Raw genomic sequence first — 18,224 nt, forward strand, 5'->3', positions numbered from 1 at the left:
AGCAAAGTGAATAACAAAGAGTGTATAGAGTTGTCCATGACAAAGCTGAGACCAGGGCCAGCAGCTTCAATCAGCTCCCAGCTGAGCCCAGGAAATCTACAGGAGCACAGCTCTGACCTTTTGGGCTGATTTCTAAAGAAAAGGTTAAAATATGGTGTGTGTGGTGGTGGTTTTTTTTTTTTTTTCTTTTTTAATTTTAAATGAAAGAAGAGTATGAGGTTGTCCTCACACCAATCTCCAAGGTGTGATAGGAACATGAGGATAGGATTTTATTTTAAATTAATCTACGGATGCACCTCCTGCTGTTGCCCCTTTGAAACGTTTTGTTCCCTGGGTGAGACACAGCGGTTCTGTTTGTCTGATAACCAGTGGCTTGGGTAAATGACTTGCAAACAGGCTGAAAATGTTATGGTTGCAGATCCCAAAGATCCCTTTTTGAAGCCTGGCACACCTGTAATTCCAGAATCTCGGGAGGCTTCCAGAGGAGGATTGAGAATTCAAAGCCAGCCTCAGCAACTTATGGAGGCCCTAAGCAACTCAGTGAGACCCTGTCTCTAACAAAAAAGGGCTGGGGTTGTGGCTCAGTGGTTAAGCACCCCCGGGTCCAATCCCCAGTAGCCACAAAAAAAGCCCTTTTTGATAAGTATGTTGCTGGAAATGGTACTAAACATTGAAAATGTCACTTTTGAGCCCTGTGTCATCTTTGTCCCCTTAACCGAAACAACTGTTGGGGACAACCGTAAGTCCTGAATTGGTGTCACCCACAGGTATTCCTCTCTGCTCTGTGCAATCAAGAGTCAGAAGCTTTGTGCAGAACACTAACGCAGTCTAGTTGAATAGACTCTCCTTTTCTAAAGGCAGGCTTCAGGCAAACACAGTCCCCTTCCCACTGGATGGAACCATCTGGACCTAGCCTCAGCCAGAACCTGCCTGCTCTGCCCCTCAGGCCGGGACCCACGCTAGGGGTGCCAGGTTCTGGCAGCAGCGGCTTGCCTTGGGCACAGAGAGCCCTTTGCACCCTACCTGGGATCAGGGTCCCAAACCTGGCTGCACATCAGACTCACCCAGGGTTGCATGGAGGGAGGGACGTAGGACCCTGCTGGCCTCCACCAGCCCTGCTGATGGCCCTCTCCAGGGAAGGGGCTCAGAAGCAGGGTTTTGAAAATCTCTCTAGGATCCTGTTGCCCAGCCAGGCTTGGGAAGCACAGGCCTTGCAAGTCTTGACAAGGGACTCAGCAGAAAAATAACTGACCCTCAACGATTTCCTTCATCTGTGCATATCTGAAAGCCCCCTCCAAGGCCCGTTTCCACAGCACCCACCTAAACCCTCATTTTAAAACCACCAGACAACCAGCCTCCGAGCTGTACTTAAGTACCTCCGGGTCTTCCGCGCGGTAGCTTCTCGACTCCGGGTTTTCAGCCGAGCCTGACTGCGCCTCCTTTGAGGTGTCCTGCCTCTCCAGGGGACAATGCTGTTCACTCTGTACTCTGTTGCTTACGCCTCTGTCTGAATGCGGAGACGTCCTGCTCTGAGACTGGAGCTTCCCAAGACCTTTCCTCCACGTGCTCCAGCTTAGCCTGCGTCACGGTGATTCTGTCAGGTGTGTGGCGTTTTTCACCACCGGGATCTCACTGGGTGTCAAACCTTATTCCTCTCACAGCTGTCGCTGCCTCCTCACTCCAGATGAGAAAAATGAAGCTCGGAGCATTTGAGAGTTTTGCTCCGAGTTCTCGGGAGTAGAATTCAGGCAGGGAGACCAGAGGCCTGGTGCTTTTTTTACAAAGAGCATCTCTGCCCAGGTGTGTGAACCTGCCCTGTGGAGTCCAGCCCAGTGGCCACAGTCTGTGCTTGAACATCTCAGGTGACTGGGGACTCACTCCTTCAGGACTTTCAGGTGGCAGGAAACCATTGCATAAGGCAGGGAACCAGGAAAGCGTGAGGTCCCAGCAGCCAGTGAGGGGCACCGGGGCGTGCTCACCATGCCAGAGTCCATCTTCCACTCAGTGGCTGGTGCCCATCCTGAAACACTGGACTTCCCCCTCACTCCCCAGACCAGTGCCAGAGAGCCCCGACCCAGGGAAAGGCTGAGGGCCCAGGAAGGAACAGCCCCTCTCTAGTCTGAGACCTGGGGCTGGAATCAGGAGGATCCTGTCAGGTACTCGGACCTGGCCTGGCCCACAGCAGTGGCCACTCAGTCACACCCTTTGTGCAGGCCAGCCCACTGTCCCCCACGGCCCCAACACTCAGTGACCTGGAGGCACCTGGGAGGATGGGAAGGGCAAGACTCGGACATGCTCATGATTCCAGAGGGGTCACAATGGCGCTTACTGCAGCCCACGGATGGGCCAGGCCTCAGTCCCAGTGTGATGGCGCCCTCGGGGCCTTTTGGGAAATGGGGCTGCTGAGGAGATGGAGCAGAACTCAGCAGGAAGATCCCCAGGACCTCCCAGCTGGGCTGGATTCCGAAAGGGCTGGAGGAGGGAGGCTAGAAGAAGGTGCAGTGCTCACAGGACCAAGCGTGGGCTCGCGTGCACAGGCCAGCCAGCCAGAAGCAGCTCTTCTACCCCAGGAGAATGCGGAAAGGGCCTAACAGCCTCGGAAAGACTTCCACATCTCTCACGGAAGCTCCCTCTCCCCATTTCTCTTTGCTGATGGAACTCCAATTGGCATCGTGATAGATGGACACCCTTTCACCTCAGGAAATGTACCAGCCCCAAGGAATGAGTTAAGCCTGGTGATCTCATCTCCCTTGAGTAGTGATTAGTGTGAGGTGTGCTTTGTCCCTGTTCTAGCAATAAAATGTAGGGAGAAGTCAGTATGGGAGGACTTTATCCCCTAAATGAAAGGATACAGGCTACTAAGGAAAAGCCCTTCCTCTCTCACCATTTCCTGCTTAGAACATGGATGTGAAACATGTTCACAGCAGCCACCTTGTGACCATGAAGCAACAACACCAAAAAACATGCAAAGGATCACAGAGTCAAAGGACAAAACAGCCTAGGTTCTTGATGCCACTGTGGAACCACTTCATCAGCATTACTCAACCTCCAGAAATCTTAGTAGTTGAGAAATAAATATCCCCATTTGTTTAGTTGGTGGGTTTTTTCCTCTGCTTAGAACTAAATTCTATGCTGATATAACATGCATGTGGGTAAGGCAGGCTTATAATTTTTAAAGTCGTACATTCATTCAACAAGCATTTATTGAGTGCCTGCTCTCTGCCAGGCTCTGTTCTGGTCACCGAGGGGACACCCACATGCCCCTCCCCTAGAGGCACTTATATTCTATGGGGAGAAAGAGGTGAATAAGAAAATAAACTATTGACATGTATGTTAAGTGGTGATGGGTGCTAGGAAGGGGATCCCGAAGGCCAGAGCTGGAGAGAAGCTGCTCTGGCAGCCCTGGGGGGCAGGTGGTTTCGGAGCAAGGAGGGGAGGGTCCGCCCTGCAGGTTAGGGGACGGTGGCCAGGCTGGAGTGCTGACGGGACAGCAGAGCCCTCCGGGAGACCTTCCCTCTTGGCCCGAGATCCTTGAGGAACATTCGGTGCGACAGGATCCGATGAAGATCTCAAAAGGTCCTGACAGGCGGGAGCGATGGCTGACAGGGAGAAGATAAGACGTGGCAGGGATAAATGGAAGGGGCTGTGCTCTGGATCCAAAATGTCATCAGCACAGCCGGGTGGGGAGAGGCGCGGGTGGGAGAGGCAGGCGGAGGGGGAGCTCCGGGGGAGCAGCCGGGGTACGTGCTCCCAGCAAAGCCCACAGGCAGGCTCCCCATGTCTCTGTGCGGGCTCTGCGAGGAGGGTGCCCAAGCGCCCAGGCAGACGCCGCTGCAGGCCAGAGCGCAGTCGGAGGGGCACGGGCACGCCCGAATCCACCTGGGTGCAGGGCCAGGCTGAGGGAGGACCCTGCAATGGGGCCGGGAGCAGGCACTCCAGGGACCCCTTCCTGCTCCTATGGCTACTCATGTGCTGGGCACAGCTGCAGGAGTGGGAAACAGAAGGGCCTCACTGCCCATCATGCCCACAAATGACACCTCCGGCCACCCACAAGCTTGTGCTCAGTGCCACAGTGAGACACTTGCTGCACGTGACCCACGAGGGACAAATATGTACGTGTAAAAGCAACACAAAGCCCCACAAAGCCCACTTCCAGCCTCTGCTGCAATTGATCTATACTAGCTAGGAGGCAACTAATGCTTTCTACTTTTCCACCTAAAGTGAGTTCAGGCCCACTGAACAGATCCCGTGACCTGCTAACGACTGGCCACTGTCATGTGGAGAAGACTGAACAACACTGTAGCAAGTCCACATGCAGGACAAACAGGAATCCAAGATGGGGGTCAGGATGGCCACCCTGAGAAGCAAGGCTTGGGCTGAACCAAAGGGGCCAGGACAACCAGACAATACTTTAAAAGAGAGCAGCTGAATGGTGGGGAAGGTGCTTGCTGCCACTCAGCTATATGCCTGGACATGGTTCCGAAATAGTGCAGCATTGCTTGGGAATATTATACAGCATGGTAAAAGGATGCTGAGTACAAGAAGCCAGACCCAGGAGACTGCTTGCTGTGTGACTCCATTTATACAAGGCCCAAGAGAAGGCTGAATTAGGGCTGGGATGTAGCTCAGTGGTGGAGTACTTGCCCTAGCACATGTGAGGCTCTGGTTCAATCTCCAGTATGGTAAAACAAAAAGCAATAGGTGAAACTAACATACAATGATAGAAACAAAAACTGAGAGTTACCTCTGGGAGTGCAGAAGGCACTGACCAGCAAAGGGCATGAGTGACCTCCTAGGGTAATATAAAGGTATCTTGATCTGGGTGGGGTCCTACAGTAGAATCCATTGTAAAAATTCATTGAACTCTATATTTAAGAATTGTACACTTTATTGCTTATGAGTTATACCTCAAGAGGAAAGGAAAAAAGAAAGAAAGAAAGAAAGAAAGAAAGAAAGAAAGAAAGAAAGAAAGAAAGAAAGAAAGAAAGAAAGAAAGAAAGAAAGAAAGAAAGAAAGGGGGAAAAAAGGAATGTCATTGAATTACTTCTCGGGTGGAGGTTAAATCCAGAAGTCACACAAGGAAGCACTGTGTACAGTCAAAACAACCCCTGCAAATCTCTGAATCACACAACACATAACATGTTATAGAGTCTCAGGTCTGAGCTCCTCTGGGTTGGACCACAGATGGAGGGCGGAGCCCAGCGGGGCTGGGGTGGGGGATATGGAGGGAGGGCCTGGGGCCTCTGCCCTCCCTGTCCCCGGGCTGCCTTCACATGGAGCCTCTTTAACAAGTCTTGCCAGGTTCAGAGGATTTGTTTGCAGTGGCAGGGATTAAAGGAGCTGGGATCTGAAGCCAGCAGAGAAGTTAAACAAATCCATTACTCTGTCTTTGGGATCCTTCTATTTGGCCCCAAGGAGAAGAAATGAAGTGGAGACTCTGGGAAGATGGATTCCAGTTTGAGAGAAGAGAGAGTTTATGGACTGAAGAAGCTCCCCAAAGATGGCCTGGCCGGCAGGAACCGAGTCCCTGTCAGAAGGGGGAATGTACAGCCCAGGCGGCCTCCACGGGCCCCTCCCCACCTGGAGCTTCTGCGCCCACCAAATCTCCTGGCTCCCTGTCCTGGGCTGGTCCCCTCAGCTCACAGCTGCCTGGACATTTGCTCTTGGAGCTGGCCAGAGGGAACTGCCCGGAGGCCAGGTGGCCGTCCTCGTGGAGGATGGCTCCGCCAACCTGGAGGATTTACGGCCTTCCTCCTGAGTTATGGGAAGGAGGGCGGAGCCTATAAAAAGGAGCCGTCCAGGCTGCGCGGCGCACGGGGCATCAATCAGAGCGGGCCTGACCACTGGAGCGGAGTGAAGATCAGTCTGCTGCCTCTCACCTATAAATCCTCCTGCCTGCACTGGAGGAGCAGATGTGTCATATTCAAGAAGAGTTTGTGCCACAGTTTTAATTCCAGGATGTCAGTGGCGGGCAAGGGAGAGAGGAGGAGCCAGCCCTAAATAGCCATCCCAAGTAAGTGAACAGAGAATGGTCCACCTGGGAGGCTGGGCACGGACCCCTTCCCACATCTCCTGTCCTACTGCTGGGAGGCACTGACGGTGGGCATCTAAAAGAGAAAGGCCACACTGCTCTGGATTGATAGCGGGCACACTCGGAGTTGTGTGGCTGGATGGCTGTCCCTGGTTCCTCTATCAGAAGTCTTTCTTCCTGAGGACAAGGTGGTGGAGAGAACATTAAGCCAAGAGTCAGGTGACCCAGGCTCAAGTCTAGCTCCATCTCTGACTCACCAAGGGCCCTGAGCAAGCGCATTACTTCTCGGGGCCTTATTTTTCTTCCCTGTAAAATGGCGACAAACAGGTCTGGAACATCTGCTGTGGGCTTTGTGGAGTTTTGACCAGAGGGCACCTTCTTCTATAGACGACCCCTCCAAGGTCTACTCAGACCCTGATCCTAGTTCTTTGCCTGTCTTTAAAATGACCATCCTGCCTCTCTAGGGGCCGCCCCTTCCTAGGACAGAAGCCTCGGGAGCGGACAGGATTTATAGCCATACATAAGGTGCGCCATAATTTCTGAACTAAAAAGCAGTACATTGTCTGACTAGAGAGAACATTTGAAACTGGAACTGACCCAGGAACACCCGGCCATCCGCTTGCCAACTCCAGGCAGGTGACTGCAGTCACCCACAGCTGTGCCCACCAGAGAGGGGTCCGGGGGCAGGAAGTGCAAGAGGTCACAGCAAGCTCCGGCTGCAGGACGACTCCAACCTGCAGGAGGCTCCCCAAGAGTACGGCAGGCTCATCTCCAACCGGGACCACTGCAATGTCTTCCCTTCACCAGAGACGATATTTCCAAGAGTCATAATTTTTCAAGAATTTGGGTTTAGTTACTGAAAGAAATAAACCAAAAGGGGTGGTGTGGCACAGGGGCCCGGTCTGGGCATCCGGCAGATGTGGGTTGGAATCCTACTTCCACGCCCCAAGCCCCAGTGATCCTGAGCAGACTGGAAACTTCCCCGGCTGCAGTGCAGCGAGGGCATGCGCGGACTTGGAGCTGGGTGGAGCTGAAACACCAGCCAGACGTCCACACACAGAAACCTGTCACAGTTTTGCAAGATCAGAGGTAGGAAAAGGGGACTAGTCACCCACACCAGCACCGAGAGAGAAAGGGACGTCTCTGTTCTTAACTCTCCATCCTTCTCTTCTCCCTCCCCTTCCCCTGACCTCTGCCCCTCCGGGCCCTTGGTGGCCCCTGCAGGCCTCCCTTTGCCCCTCTCAGTCTCTTCTTTCCCCTTCTCCTTTCCATCCCTTTTCCATCCCTCTTCCTAAAGCAGGAGGAAAAGCTCCCGCTCCCCAGGGGTGCAGGGTCTCGGCATGAGGAGGAGGGAGGCGACTGCACCCTCCTGAAAGGGTAAATGATTCCAGTGTGATGAGCCACGGTTCCATCCCTGGAGGTAGAGAAAGGAATTGTCCAATGCCAGCATCAGCCCAGAAGGGGATCCTAGCATATTGTAGCTTCCAGAGATCCTCAGTCCTCCAGCTCCCACGCAGGTTTTGCACAGGCCGTTCCCTCTGCTAAGAATGCTTTTCCCTTAACCTGCTTGCCTGGGCAACCACTGCCTCACCTACAGGCTGCAGCTCAGATTGCTCTGACCCCCTCCAGCCCCAGCCAGCTGCCAGGCCTGCCTGCTGCTCAGCACCGTGTTGGGGTGTGAGATCAGTAAGAGATGGTGCAGGAGCCCACAGCCAGAAAAGTTCAGATTGCCTACGTGGCTGACATTGTGTTTTGTGGCACTGCACGGATCTGGTCAATGCCTGTCTCTACCACCTGTCACCTCTTCTGTTCAGCACCTAGTCTCTCTGAGGTGCCCAGGCCTCAGCACCCTGCCCGTGAGAGGTCTATGCCCATCTCAGGCACTCAATGAATACCGGCTAGACTGCCCATCCAGAATTCAGGAAGAGGAAACAACCAGAGGAGCCACCTGATCTCCCTGGCTTCGGTCCCTAACACCTCACCCTCTGCCTCACAAAGACTCAGGCCCAGCTATCTGGGCTCCAGAGCTTGGTCAGGACCAGCAGAGCCAAGTGTGTGAGGAAAGGACAGCTCCGGCACCCAGGCGAGAGAGGAGAGCCTCTCTCTCTCTCTCTTTGAAATATCATTTCTCATGATTTGGAATGAAACCCATTATTCCCAATTAACCTGCTGTGAACCCACGGTTCTCCCTGGCTTGCCCATAATTATTCATCCATAGTAATAGCTAAAGTAAATTCTGGCCGTCTCAGCGAACACTGACATCTCCTTTGGGAAAACTTTCAAAGAAGCCTGTCCTTGGTTCCTTATCTAAAGCTTCCCTGGCCCATTTTGTTTCATTTGACTTTTTGTGGTTAACCCTTGAGAAGAGGACCTCCAAGACAGGAATAGCTCCATCCTGACTCTGGGTCACTGGAGGGGACTCTGCCTGGTGCCCTGTACCTTCCCAACCACAGGCAGAGCAGGAACAGGATGGGCAGCTTCCTGCAGCAGCCGAGGAAGCCACATGCAGACTGAGCAATTAGCCAGTCCTCCCAAAAGCTTCCTTCATCCTACCACCCCCAGAGCTGGGCTCCACAAGTCCACAAAAAGCATAAATCATGGGCACAATTTATTTTGTGTTGTCAGATGTAATTTACTAAGAGATTGTCTGCCAAAAAAAAAAAAAAAATCCAGAAAGAAACTGAACTTGTCATTTTAAATTCAATGTGGTCCCTTTCGTTCATCTTTCTACCTAAAAGGCTGCATTAAAGACATAGTGGCTTCTTCCCTGGAGTCACAATGGGAATAACAGCCAGAATGAGTCCAGGTCAAGAACTGGGATAGATGACGATGAGGGATGGGGCAGGTGGAGAGGAAGGGTGCTGAGCCAGAGTCTCCCTCTGGATCCCCCTGGCTGGCTTGTGAGGAGAGCTCCTCTAGGCACTTTGCATTTTGCAGAGAAGATGGCCTAAGCTGGCAGCTCAAGGGCTGGGGAGGTGTGTGCAAGACACCGGTAATGTGCTCTGTTTAGGACCATTTCTTCCTTCTGAAGAGAGCAGTCCCCGCTGGGGAAACCTACAGGGTGGCCGGTGTGAGGCAATCGGTGCGTCGGCTGCATGGAGTGGTGGTCCTGGCTGCGGTGCTGACCGGTGCGTGGTCTCTGGGCACACCACTGGGCCTCTCTGGGTTGCAGCTTCCTTCCTGTAAGATGCAGGCAGAAGCTTTCCTGCCAAGGGAGTTGAGACAACTGTTGGAAAGCTGGTGAAGTGGTACCCAATGCATAGGCTTCTTGTCCTCCCTTATAGGACGAGGGGCGTGGCCACAGGGGGTTGAGATGCCTTGTGGTGGACAATGTGGTGCCACTTCCCCACTTGCTGTGAGGTGGGCTGCCAAGGCTCCCAGCCCCCTCCTCACGGTCCTCACCCAAGCACTGCCCCCAGATGACTAGGGGCCCCTGTTGAAAGGCCATTAGATCTTCCTGATAGCTCTCAGGAAGGACTGACGGACACACGAGGCTGGCCCACTCCCCCCGCTGAGGACCACTGTGAGGTCTCAGTCTGGCTAGAGAGCCCTCTGCTCTGGGACAGGCCAAGGCTAGACTTGAGGGGAGGTCACATCCTTGCCCTTCCCTGCCCTCCTTCCCAGCCTGCTTCCCTCCCTCCCTTTCAGATTTTCTCTTGACAAACACCCTGAGAATAAGTCCCGGGTCCTGAACCTTTGTTTCAGGATCAGTTTGAGGGAACCACTAAAGAGTGTCCCTTCAGAGCACAGGCCCCTGCTGCTGCTGTGGAGCCACAGTGACCGCAGCACTGAGGCTGGACACCACGGCAGAGGCTGAGCGAGGGAGCCCTGCGGCCGAGTTGGTAGGTCCTGCCCTGCACGCCGGCCCTGCTCCATCAGGAGCTGAGACGGGATAAGAAGGCCCTCACCATGGGCATCCTGGTCTCCACCATAGAAAGGACAGCAGACCCCTCACCCAAAAGGGGGCTGGGGATCATCAGGGAACTGGTCCCTAACTGCCCACTGCCAAGTGCTGTGCACATGGGGTGGGGGTCCTGGAGAAGACGACAGAGAGTGGGAGGGCAGCACGGGGTTCTGGGCCACCCTGCCCGGGTCTCCAACTCTCTCTACCTCATCTCTTTCTAGCCCAGCAAGAAGACCATGTGGAGACCCGCCCCCGCCTCTGCTGCCCCTAAGCTCAGTGTGAGAGACCCCACCCCAGCCCGTGTCCTCTCTGGGAGGGTCACCCAGTCTGGCCCTGGGGATCCCCCACCTTTGGAGCTTTCTTCCAGTCCCTCACCAGCTGCCCGCCCCTCCCAACCTTCACCCTTCATCAATACCTCTCTTCACAAGGTCGTCATTACCCACTAATTGTCCAAAATTTCATTCCCTCATCCTTCTTGGTTAAGGATTGATTTAAGGAATGAGTTCAATATCCCTGCCGTCTCCAAGTGCTTATTAATTCCCGGAGCCTCCAGCTCCCTGCGCGGAGCCCAGCTCCCCTCTCGCTGCTTCGCCCCACGCTGATTGGTAAAGTCCTGGCTTCCAGACCTGCAGGATGGGAGGCCTAATGTGCACTAATCTATCATTACTTCACGCGGCTGGCAGAGTGACGGATGGTGGCGGTGGACGGCGCGGCAAGGGAGATGGCCCTCCGCCTCCTCCAGGGCCGGGCTGGAGTCAGAAGTTTGCTCAGCAGTGACTGCCGCCCCTGACGAGGCAGGCAGGGGAGCGCGTGGCCAGAGCCCGCGCCCAAGATAGCACGCGTCAACAAATGGCGGTGCCTGCTCCCGCTTTGCTCTCACAGTCCATCCAGGAGCTGGAAGGCCACCTCGTCCACCGCCTCGAGGCAGGACACTGCCCTTCCATCCCTCACATTCACTGTGCAGCCTGCTCTGGGACCTGGGAGGCACATCTGGGTGGGCAAAATTGATAAGCAACCTTGTCCCCTGCTCCTGGCTGTGTCCAGCCACGCGGAGCCCCAGCAGCAGATGGTCATAGGTCGGGGTGATAAAGCTGGGTGTCTGTTGCACTGGCCTCTCTGTCCTCCCTTTCTCCTGATGCTCCCTTCCTTCACCCCTTTGGTCTAGGACTGGAAACAGCCCTGTAATGGTCGATTTGAATTATCAACTTGATTGGATTGAGATGCCCATGATTCAGAGGCTTCTAGGAATGTGAATGTGGGACAGTGAACTCAAGTGGAGACCCTCTCTAAGCGTGGGCAGCACCGCCCAATAGGGCGGAATAAAAGTTGGAAGAACAAGGAAGCAGATGCAGATGCAAGCTCGGCTCTTCTTGAATGGGTTCCTTGTTGCTGCTGCGATCATCTGAAAATATCAGACTCTCACTTCTTCACTCTTCCAAAGTGGACTCTGCCAGGTAGTTTCCAGAAGCCTTGGTCTCAGACTAGGGTAGCACTGTTGATGCCTCTTGTTCTGGGGCTTCAGCCTCTTGGACTGTGAAGCTACTAGTTCTTCAGCTCTCCAGTCTGCTATTGTGGACTATCTAGCTTCTGGTCGTGTAAGTCAATCTATTAGATCCCCTTTTTCTAATCATACTTCCTGTTGATTCTATTCCTTAGAGAACCCTGACGAATACAAGCCCCAACATCACGAACCCCATGTGCTCTTCCTGTACTCTGCCATGCCTTTGTAAAGTCTCTTTATTCAACTCCCCTCAAATTACCCAGCTGGAGTGTGCCATCTGTTTCCTGCAGCAACCCTACCAGACCATACATCTCATTTGACTGATAAGGAAGCTGAGGCTCAGAGACGACCAGGGTTTGCCCTAGGACACATAATCAGTTCATGGCAGGGCTACCACCAGAACTCAGGTCTTTTGAGTCTATGTCTAATAAGAGTTCACCAAGCTGGGCACGGTGGTGTACGCCTGTAACTCCAGTGGCTTGGGAAGCTGAGGCAGGAGGATTCCAAGTTCAAGGCCAGCCTCAACAACTAAGCAAGGCTCTAAACAAATTAGTAAGATCCTGCCTCAAAATAAAATTTTTTAAAAAATTAAAAAAAAAAAAAAAGAAAAAGGCTGAGGATGTGGCTCAAGGTTAATTGCTCCTAGGTTCAATCCCTGATACCAAAAAAGAAAAAACAAAAAAGAAAACCTTCATCAGCCTGACTTTTCTGGATCATTTTTCCATCTCTGCCTAACCACAGAAACATCCCTTTTTATATGGGCCACACTGGGAAGAGCATGTGCGCAATGCCATCAGGACTCAAGGAACATGCCCCTGCCCAGAGACAGCAGCAGCAAGACACCTCAAACACTCCCCTCGAGGCACCTTCCAGATGTTGGGCCATCTGCCTGAGAGTTGCTCTGTGGCCTGGGACACTTTTTCCAAGACTTTGTATTTGTCCCTTCAGGCAACAGCACACCTCCTATTGAACATACCAAGCCCTAGGCCACAACCAAACCCCAACTAAATCAATAGATTTGGGGTCCTAATTTCTACCAAGCCATCCCTTTCTAAGACAGACCTTCATGACAAATTGATTACTTAGTCAATGAACTCCTATTTGAGCTTCTCCTGCATCTGAGAGACCAGTGAGGCCAACAGGGACAACTCACACCCTGAGAGCTGCTCCCCAGAGGTCCCGGCCATCTTCCTACCAGACCCCTGGGAGCCCTCACCCTTCCTGCAGAGACCTCCCTGGGACAGTTTCCCACAAATCAACAGCCCATCACATCTGCTCAAGTCAATATCCCTCGGAGGCCAGGGGCCTCTGCTCTAGCACAGTCCCCCAAGAGGATGACCAGGCCTTCTGCTATGGCCTGAGACACCTGCTCCCATGCACACTCTCTCTCCAAGGCAGGACCCTCTCCCTGGGCTCCATGGCACCCGGTGATGGATCATCTGCTCAGGGCTTTGTGGTCTGTTCTTGGCACCTCACTCTGGCTAGTCTCAATGATTCCATTGGGATTGGGAACCCAAGGAAACTGCCAAGTCCACAGATATTTGGCCCAAACCCAAAAGTCATCAGCATTCCTTTCTCCATGGCCACTGGAGATGGAACTGTCAACAGTAACAACTCCCTAAAGGGAAGGATGAGGCCAGAGACAAGGAAGGAGCTTCGGGGAGAGAGGGATGGGGCTGCTCTGTTCTAGACCTCTGGGAACAGTCCCATCTCCAGCCCTTCCAAGAAAGAAATGTGGCATCTGCCCACAGCTTAATCCTGAGAAAACCTACCCTGGAGAATCGGGGCCTGGTGTGTGGGAAAACTCTGGACGGAGGATTAGAAGACCTGGGTTCTCACTCAACCTGCCACTGAGTCTTTCTGTGTGAAATGAAAGGCTGGGTCAGGTGAGCTTCAATGCTGGGTGTAATGTGACTCCTGCTTTTTCCCAGGGAGGAGAGCAGGGCCCTCAAACCCTGGTGCTGTACTGTAGATGACCACAACCCATAACACACATCCCAGACGTTACAGCGTCATAGGGGGAAACGCAGCCCAGCCCCACTCCTGGGCCCTACCACTGTTGGAAGGAGCTGAGGAACTGGCACAGTTCATCAGGGAGGCAAACCCCCCCAACCCCCGGCAGACACCTCCTCTCCCCCAGCCTCCCTGCCCCTCTCCAAGCCACCCTCTTTCATATCATAAACATTTAAGCCTATATTGATCAAAATAAATAAAATTCAAATCTCAGCTCCTCCATCACACCAGCCACATATCTGGTGCTCAGCAGCCGCTTGTGACTGGAAGCTGCTGAACTGGACGGCGCAGACATAGAAGGTTTCCATCATGGCGGGACTTCCCTGTGGACAGTGCTGCTCTAGAAGTCAAGCTTTGTTTTTGGAAGGTGCTTCTTCTAGCTTCTCCAATTCTCTTCTGTTGTACTTCCTGTTGGCCACTTTCTCCAGTCCTCTGCTCTGGGGAGGACCCTCAGTGGTTTTAGAACAGAACTTGGCCACAAGTGACCATGGACTGGGGATTCCTATCTGCCTGAGAGATGGCATGCACAGTTCAATCACCCTCAGAACCTGAGAAGGTGAAGTCTAGCTAACAACCCTCTGGAACCTGGTGATGGTCTTCACAGATGCTATCTTCCAGCAGTGAGAATGTTCACCTAGGCTAGCTGCCCCCCTTCCCATTTGATCTGTCCCTTGATCGTTCCCTGCATTCAAGGATGCTACAGCTTGGATGGGAGAGAGGAGAAAGAGAGGACATTCAAGAGTCTCAGAATTGGGGAGACTTCTGCTGACATGACCAATAGGAGCTCGAAAATCCCAGAGATCATTTCCAGGTTCTCATCTTCCCCGAGAGCGTTCCTTTCTATGACTAGGGAAATTCCCATGAGGAGTTAAAAGCCAGAAAAACAACTTCTCTGATAGCACAGAAGCATGGGCGTTGGAGGACCAGACAGCTAAATGGGTTATCCAGAAATTACAGGAGGCTTTTAAAAGTAAAAAACTTACCATATGTCAAGCCCATAATGTATAGACAATAATTATTTTCTGCTGAATTTTTTTGTATTTAATTTTGTGGTGACTATCTCCTCTTACATCATGTATTCAGCAATCACTCTTCTCCTTGCTTAATATGCACAGTAATCTTTCTCCGCCTATGTCACAAATTCAATAATTCCTCTCCTCTGCTTCCAGGGGGTGGGATGAGAGGAATGTCACATTTTAAATTAGTAGCAGCTGTGTTTTTGTTTTTTCAGTTTCACCTCCACTGAAGGCCTGTAACTACCATCAGCTCCAAAAAGCTACATAGGGCACCCTATCTGCCCTAGTCCCCAACTCAGCTGCCTTTCTAAGGGCTTTCCTCTGGAGACTGGACCTGCCTGAGGGACCAAATAGGCCAGAGAAGGGGGCACTGAGAAACCGCCCACTGCCATCCCAGTCAACACTGGGCAGGTGGCCTCCACGTAAAAATGTGCTCTTCCTATGAACACTGTGTGGGTACAGCCACCCTGGACTGCTGAGACCTCTGCAGACTCACTTCGCGCCTATCCCGAGGTCTCTGCATCTGAATCTTCCAGATGTTGTCTCTGGATGTCCCTCCGACTGTGAAGGACTCTGAGGTCAGGAAAGCAAGCTCAGGGCCCAGGAGGCGAGCAGGTGCCCTGAGCCTTAGGGTTTAAGGAGGCCTGGCTCCAGCACCAGCTGCCCCTTGCTGGGCTGTAAGTCAGAAGTAAGAGAGATTGGGTGAGAAGGGACAGGACACCAAGAACAAGTGACTCGGGAAGGAAGTTCATTAAAATGCTTCAAGGGACTCCAAACTCTGAGAATGTTTTCTTTTTTTTTAAGACAGAGAAGAATTTAGCAGGAAATCAATCAACACACATGCTGATAACTTATTTCATGACAAAAAGGAAACAAAAACCCCATAAATTCCTGCAGCCTCTGGGTAGCCAATGTCTACTGCCACTAATTAATTTTCCAGAACTTTCACTCTCCAGATATCTCCAAACAGGGTCAATCTGTCAGCCCCAGGAAGCCTCACAGCCACTGCTATAGGGGCTGGTGACAAGGGGAGGAGGGAGCAGAGGAGCCCAGTGTGCTGGCTCAGGGAGTCTAGCAGCAGCACCCCACCAATTCTGAATCTCCACTCACCCTGGTCCACCACCATATCCCTGAGCCGCTCTAGCCAAGAGGAACAGCAGGTTGGAATGAGACAGCAGAAAGCCACCTCTCTGCCTCAGTTTCCCCCAAGTACAAGATAAGGAGCCTGTACTCAATCCAGGTTCCTGAACTCACACAACCCTGCTGATCATGAAAGCCTGTGGGTATGGGTCCAATCTATAAATTCCTGGATGACAAGAATGAGTGTCACTTTTCTCTGCCCCACCCCCATCCTCTCACAGAGGGGCAGGCACACAAGCCATGCCCAGGAACAGTCTGCCCCAGCCTGTCTGCATCCCTGGAGCCAGGCAAGGGTCCCTAAGCCCTCACAGGGGACAGAGGGGCTGATCTAAGAAACTCACTCCCCAGAGTCCCTTCTTCCTGCCGTCTGTATAAGCTCCTTGGTATCTCCCCTAAAGGATGAAAAAGAACGGGAGATGTGGCCCTTTAGCTCCACAGTAGAAAAATCCACATTAAAACTCCTGATAGTCTGAGGGTTAGTCATCTTCTACAGCAGCAGCCCCAAAGGAACAAGCTAGTCAGGGCTAACGGGACCTTTTCTGGCCCCACAGTTTTGAGAATATGAAAGAACGTTCCCCAAGTTCAAGAGTAGATCAGCAAGCAGTGATGTTCAGGCAGCAGCACCCTCAGGATCTGAGGTCTGGCTCAACTTCTTGGGTGGCCTCCTTGGGGAAGTGACCTAGTGGGACGAAGACCATCCATGTCCCTTCTCAGGGCACCTCAATCTCACACACAGTCCCCTCCCCAAGCCCCACAGAGTGGGACAAGTGCCTTCCTTCTTCACAGGGACCCAGGAGACCCCATCTTGCGGCAGGAGGACACAGGGTCATCCCCTCCCAAGCAGGGCTATGATTTTTTTTTTTTTTTTTTTTTTTTCTGTTTCCTCAAACAGTATGTGCCTGGAATGAATACCAGGCACTCTCTGGCATAAAAAAAGGAATGTGGGGTAACTGTGAGAGCGGTGGTCCATTGTAACACTTTAGGGGAAACTGCTAGCAATTTCCATTCTATTGATCCTCCCTCGGCATCAAAGCCACACTGAGTTTATTTGGAAAATTAAATTCTGGAGTGTGTAGCATGAGGGGGCTCTAGTTAAGCTGTCGAGCTCTACAGCCACAATTTAATTACGTTCTCACTCTGACTCTCCATTTAAATACAGAAGAGGAACCAGACGCCACGGAAGCTGCCTGGTCCTAGCCCCCTCCTCGGTGGCCCTGGCTGTGACCCCACGGCCACAGAAGAGCCCCTTGCATCTTAATTACCCTCAGCTGCCCACTCCTGGGTTCCTCCTGCCTGCTGCTCATTTACATGTTAACTTATGCAATTTTCAATGAATCTATTCATTAAGATGTAAATGTTTCGTAGATTAACCTAATTTGTGGAGTTTGCTGATTTTTCGAAAGGAAAGATCTTTATCTTAACAAAAATCATTATTGTTAGAAGCAAAGATACATTACAAATTGGATATAATGCGTTAGATATTCATTTTGGGGAAAAGCTAAGAATCAAAGTCTATCTAAATTCAGAGTTATATGTGGTTCCTAGGCTTTGGAGGTTTGCAGACAAGGAAAATTTATGCACACTTTCACACACACACACACACACACACACAGTGGATCTAGCAGAAATTTGCCAACTTTCTATTCAGCCACACAAGGCCTCTTGCAGCCATCTTCCATTATTTTCTGCTCTAACTTCTATGATCATCTCAATTTCATGAACACCAAGGATGCAGGATGACATCTTAGAATAAAGAACAGTCCTTAATAGTGAACGTGTTTAACTTCATAAGAAATGGACCATGTTGTTCTCATTTCCCAATCTCATCTGTGAAAACGTGGCGACAGTCTAACAGAGGCCCACACACCACCTTTGGGAACCATGGGCATAAACCCATTTTTCTTAATTAAAATTTTATTTAGGCCCAGTGCTGGGGAAGAGGTGCTCTTTCTGCTTGCCACTCATCTGCCTGGTAACTGAGAGCAGAACTCAATTCATATCCGTCCAGGGACTCCCACCTCCCACCCTTTCGGATCCACCAGTCCTGGCCCACTTTCCCCCAGTGAGGAGGAGTTCCACAGAGGAAAGTCCTCCAGGGGAAGGTCCTCAGTCAACCAGTCAGATCTGTACCCTAAGCGCCCCGAATCCAGCACAGCCTGGCTCAGGGCAATCTCCTAAACAGTTGCTGAGTTCCCCTGGAAAGTCACTGAGTAGCCCCTAACCCACAGAGGACCCCCAGATGTTCCCCAGCCTCCTCCCCTGAAAGGCAGCCCCTTCTAAAGACAATCAGCAAGTACAGTTGGAAGGGTGGCGGGCAGGCTTTTCCAAGACCGCAGGACCACGGCAAATAGAATCTGCCAGTTCTCCAGCTCCTGTCACAAGTCCTGAGGTTCCTCTGAAGGAAGTGACTTTTCTAGCCAGTTGTGGGTGCAGGAGTGCGCAGACAGAGCCACAGCATTTGATCCCCCAAGCCCACGCCAGAGGGAACATCAGCAGTATTTGACAAGCTGACCAGCTCTCCAGAGAACAGAACTGTCATTGGGCCAAGAGGGAAATCATTACCTGATCTATAAATGATTACACAGGCGTAGGAACTGTCACTCCCTTCTGAGGAGTTTG

The 18,224-nt window shown here is 52.1% G+C and overlaps 1 protein-coding gene across 9 annotated transcripts in view; it reads right to left on the minus strand.

Annotated features, from left to right (window-relative positions):
* MEGF11 (multiple EGF like domains 11) overlaps window positions 1–18,224 on the minus strand; it is a 313,791-nt gene that overhangs the window by 235,489 nt on the left and 60,078 nt on the right. For 7 of the 9 annotated variants that reach the window (XM_079125644.1, XM_079125647.1, XM_079125643.1 and 4 more), the window contains exon 1: window positions 9,090–9,174. The exons of the other annotated variants lie outside the window; for them this stretch is intronic. In XM_079125644.1, the coding sequence (XP_078981770.1) occupies window positions 9,090–9,128 (39 nt within the window). In that variant the 5' untranslated portion in view covers window positions 9,129–9,174. Of the gene's footprint in view, window positions 1–9,089; window positions 9,175–18,224 lie in introns of those variants that run through there. 9 annotated transcript variants of the gene reach the window in all.

The sequence above is a fragment of the Sciurus vulgaris genome (genome assembly GCF_902686455.1).
Source record: "Sciurus vulgaris genome assembly, chromosome: 2".
In the NCBI taxonomy this organism is placed as follows: Eukaryota; Metazoa; Chordata; class Mammalia; order Rodentia; family Sciuridae; genus Sciurus; species Sciurus vulgaris.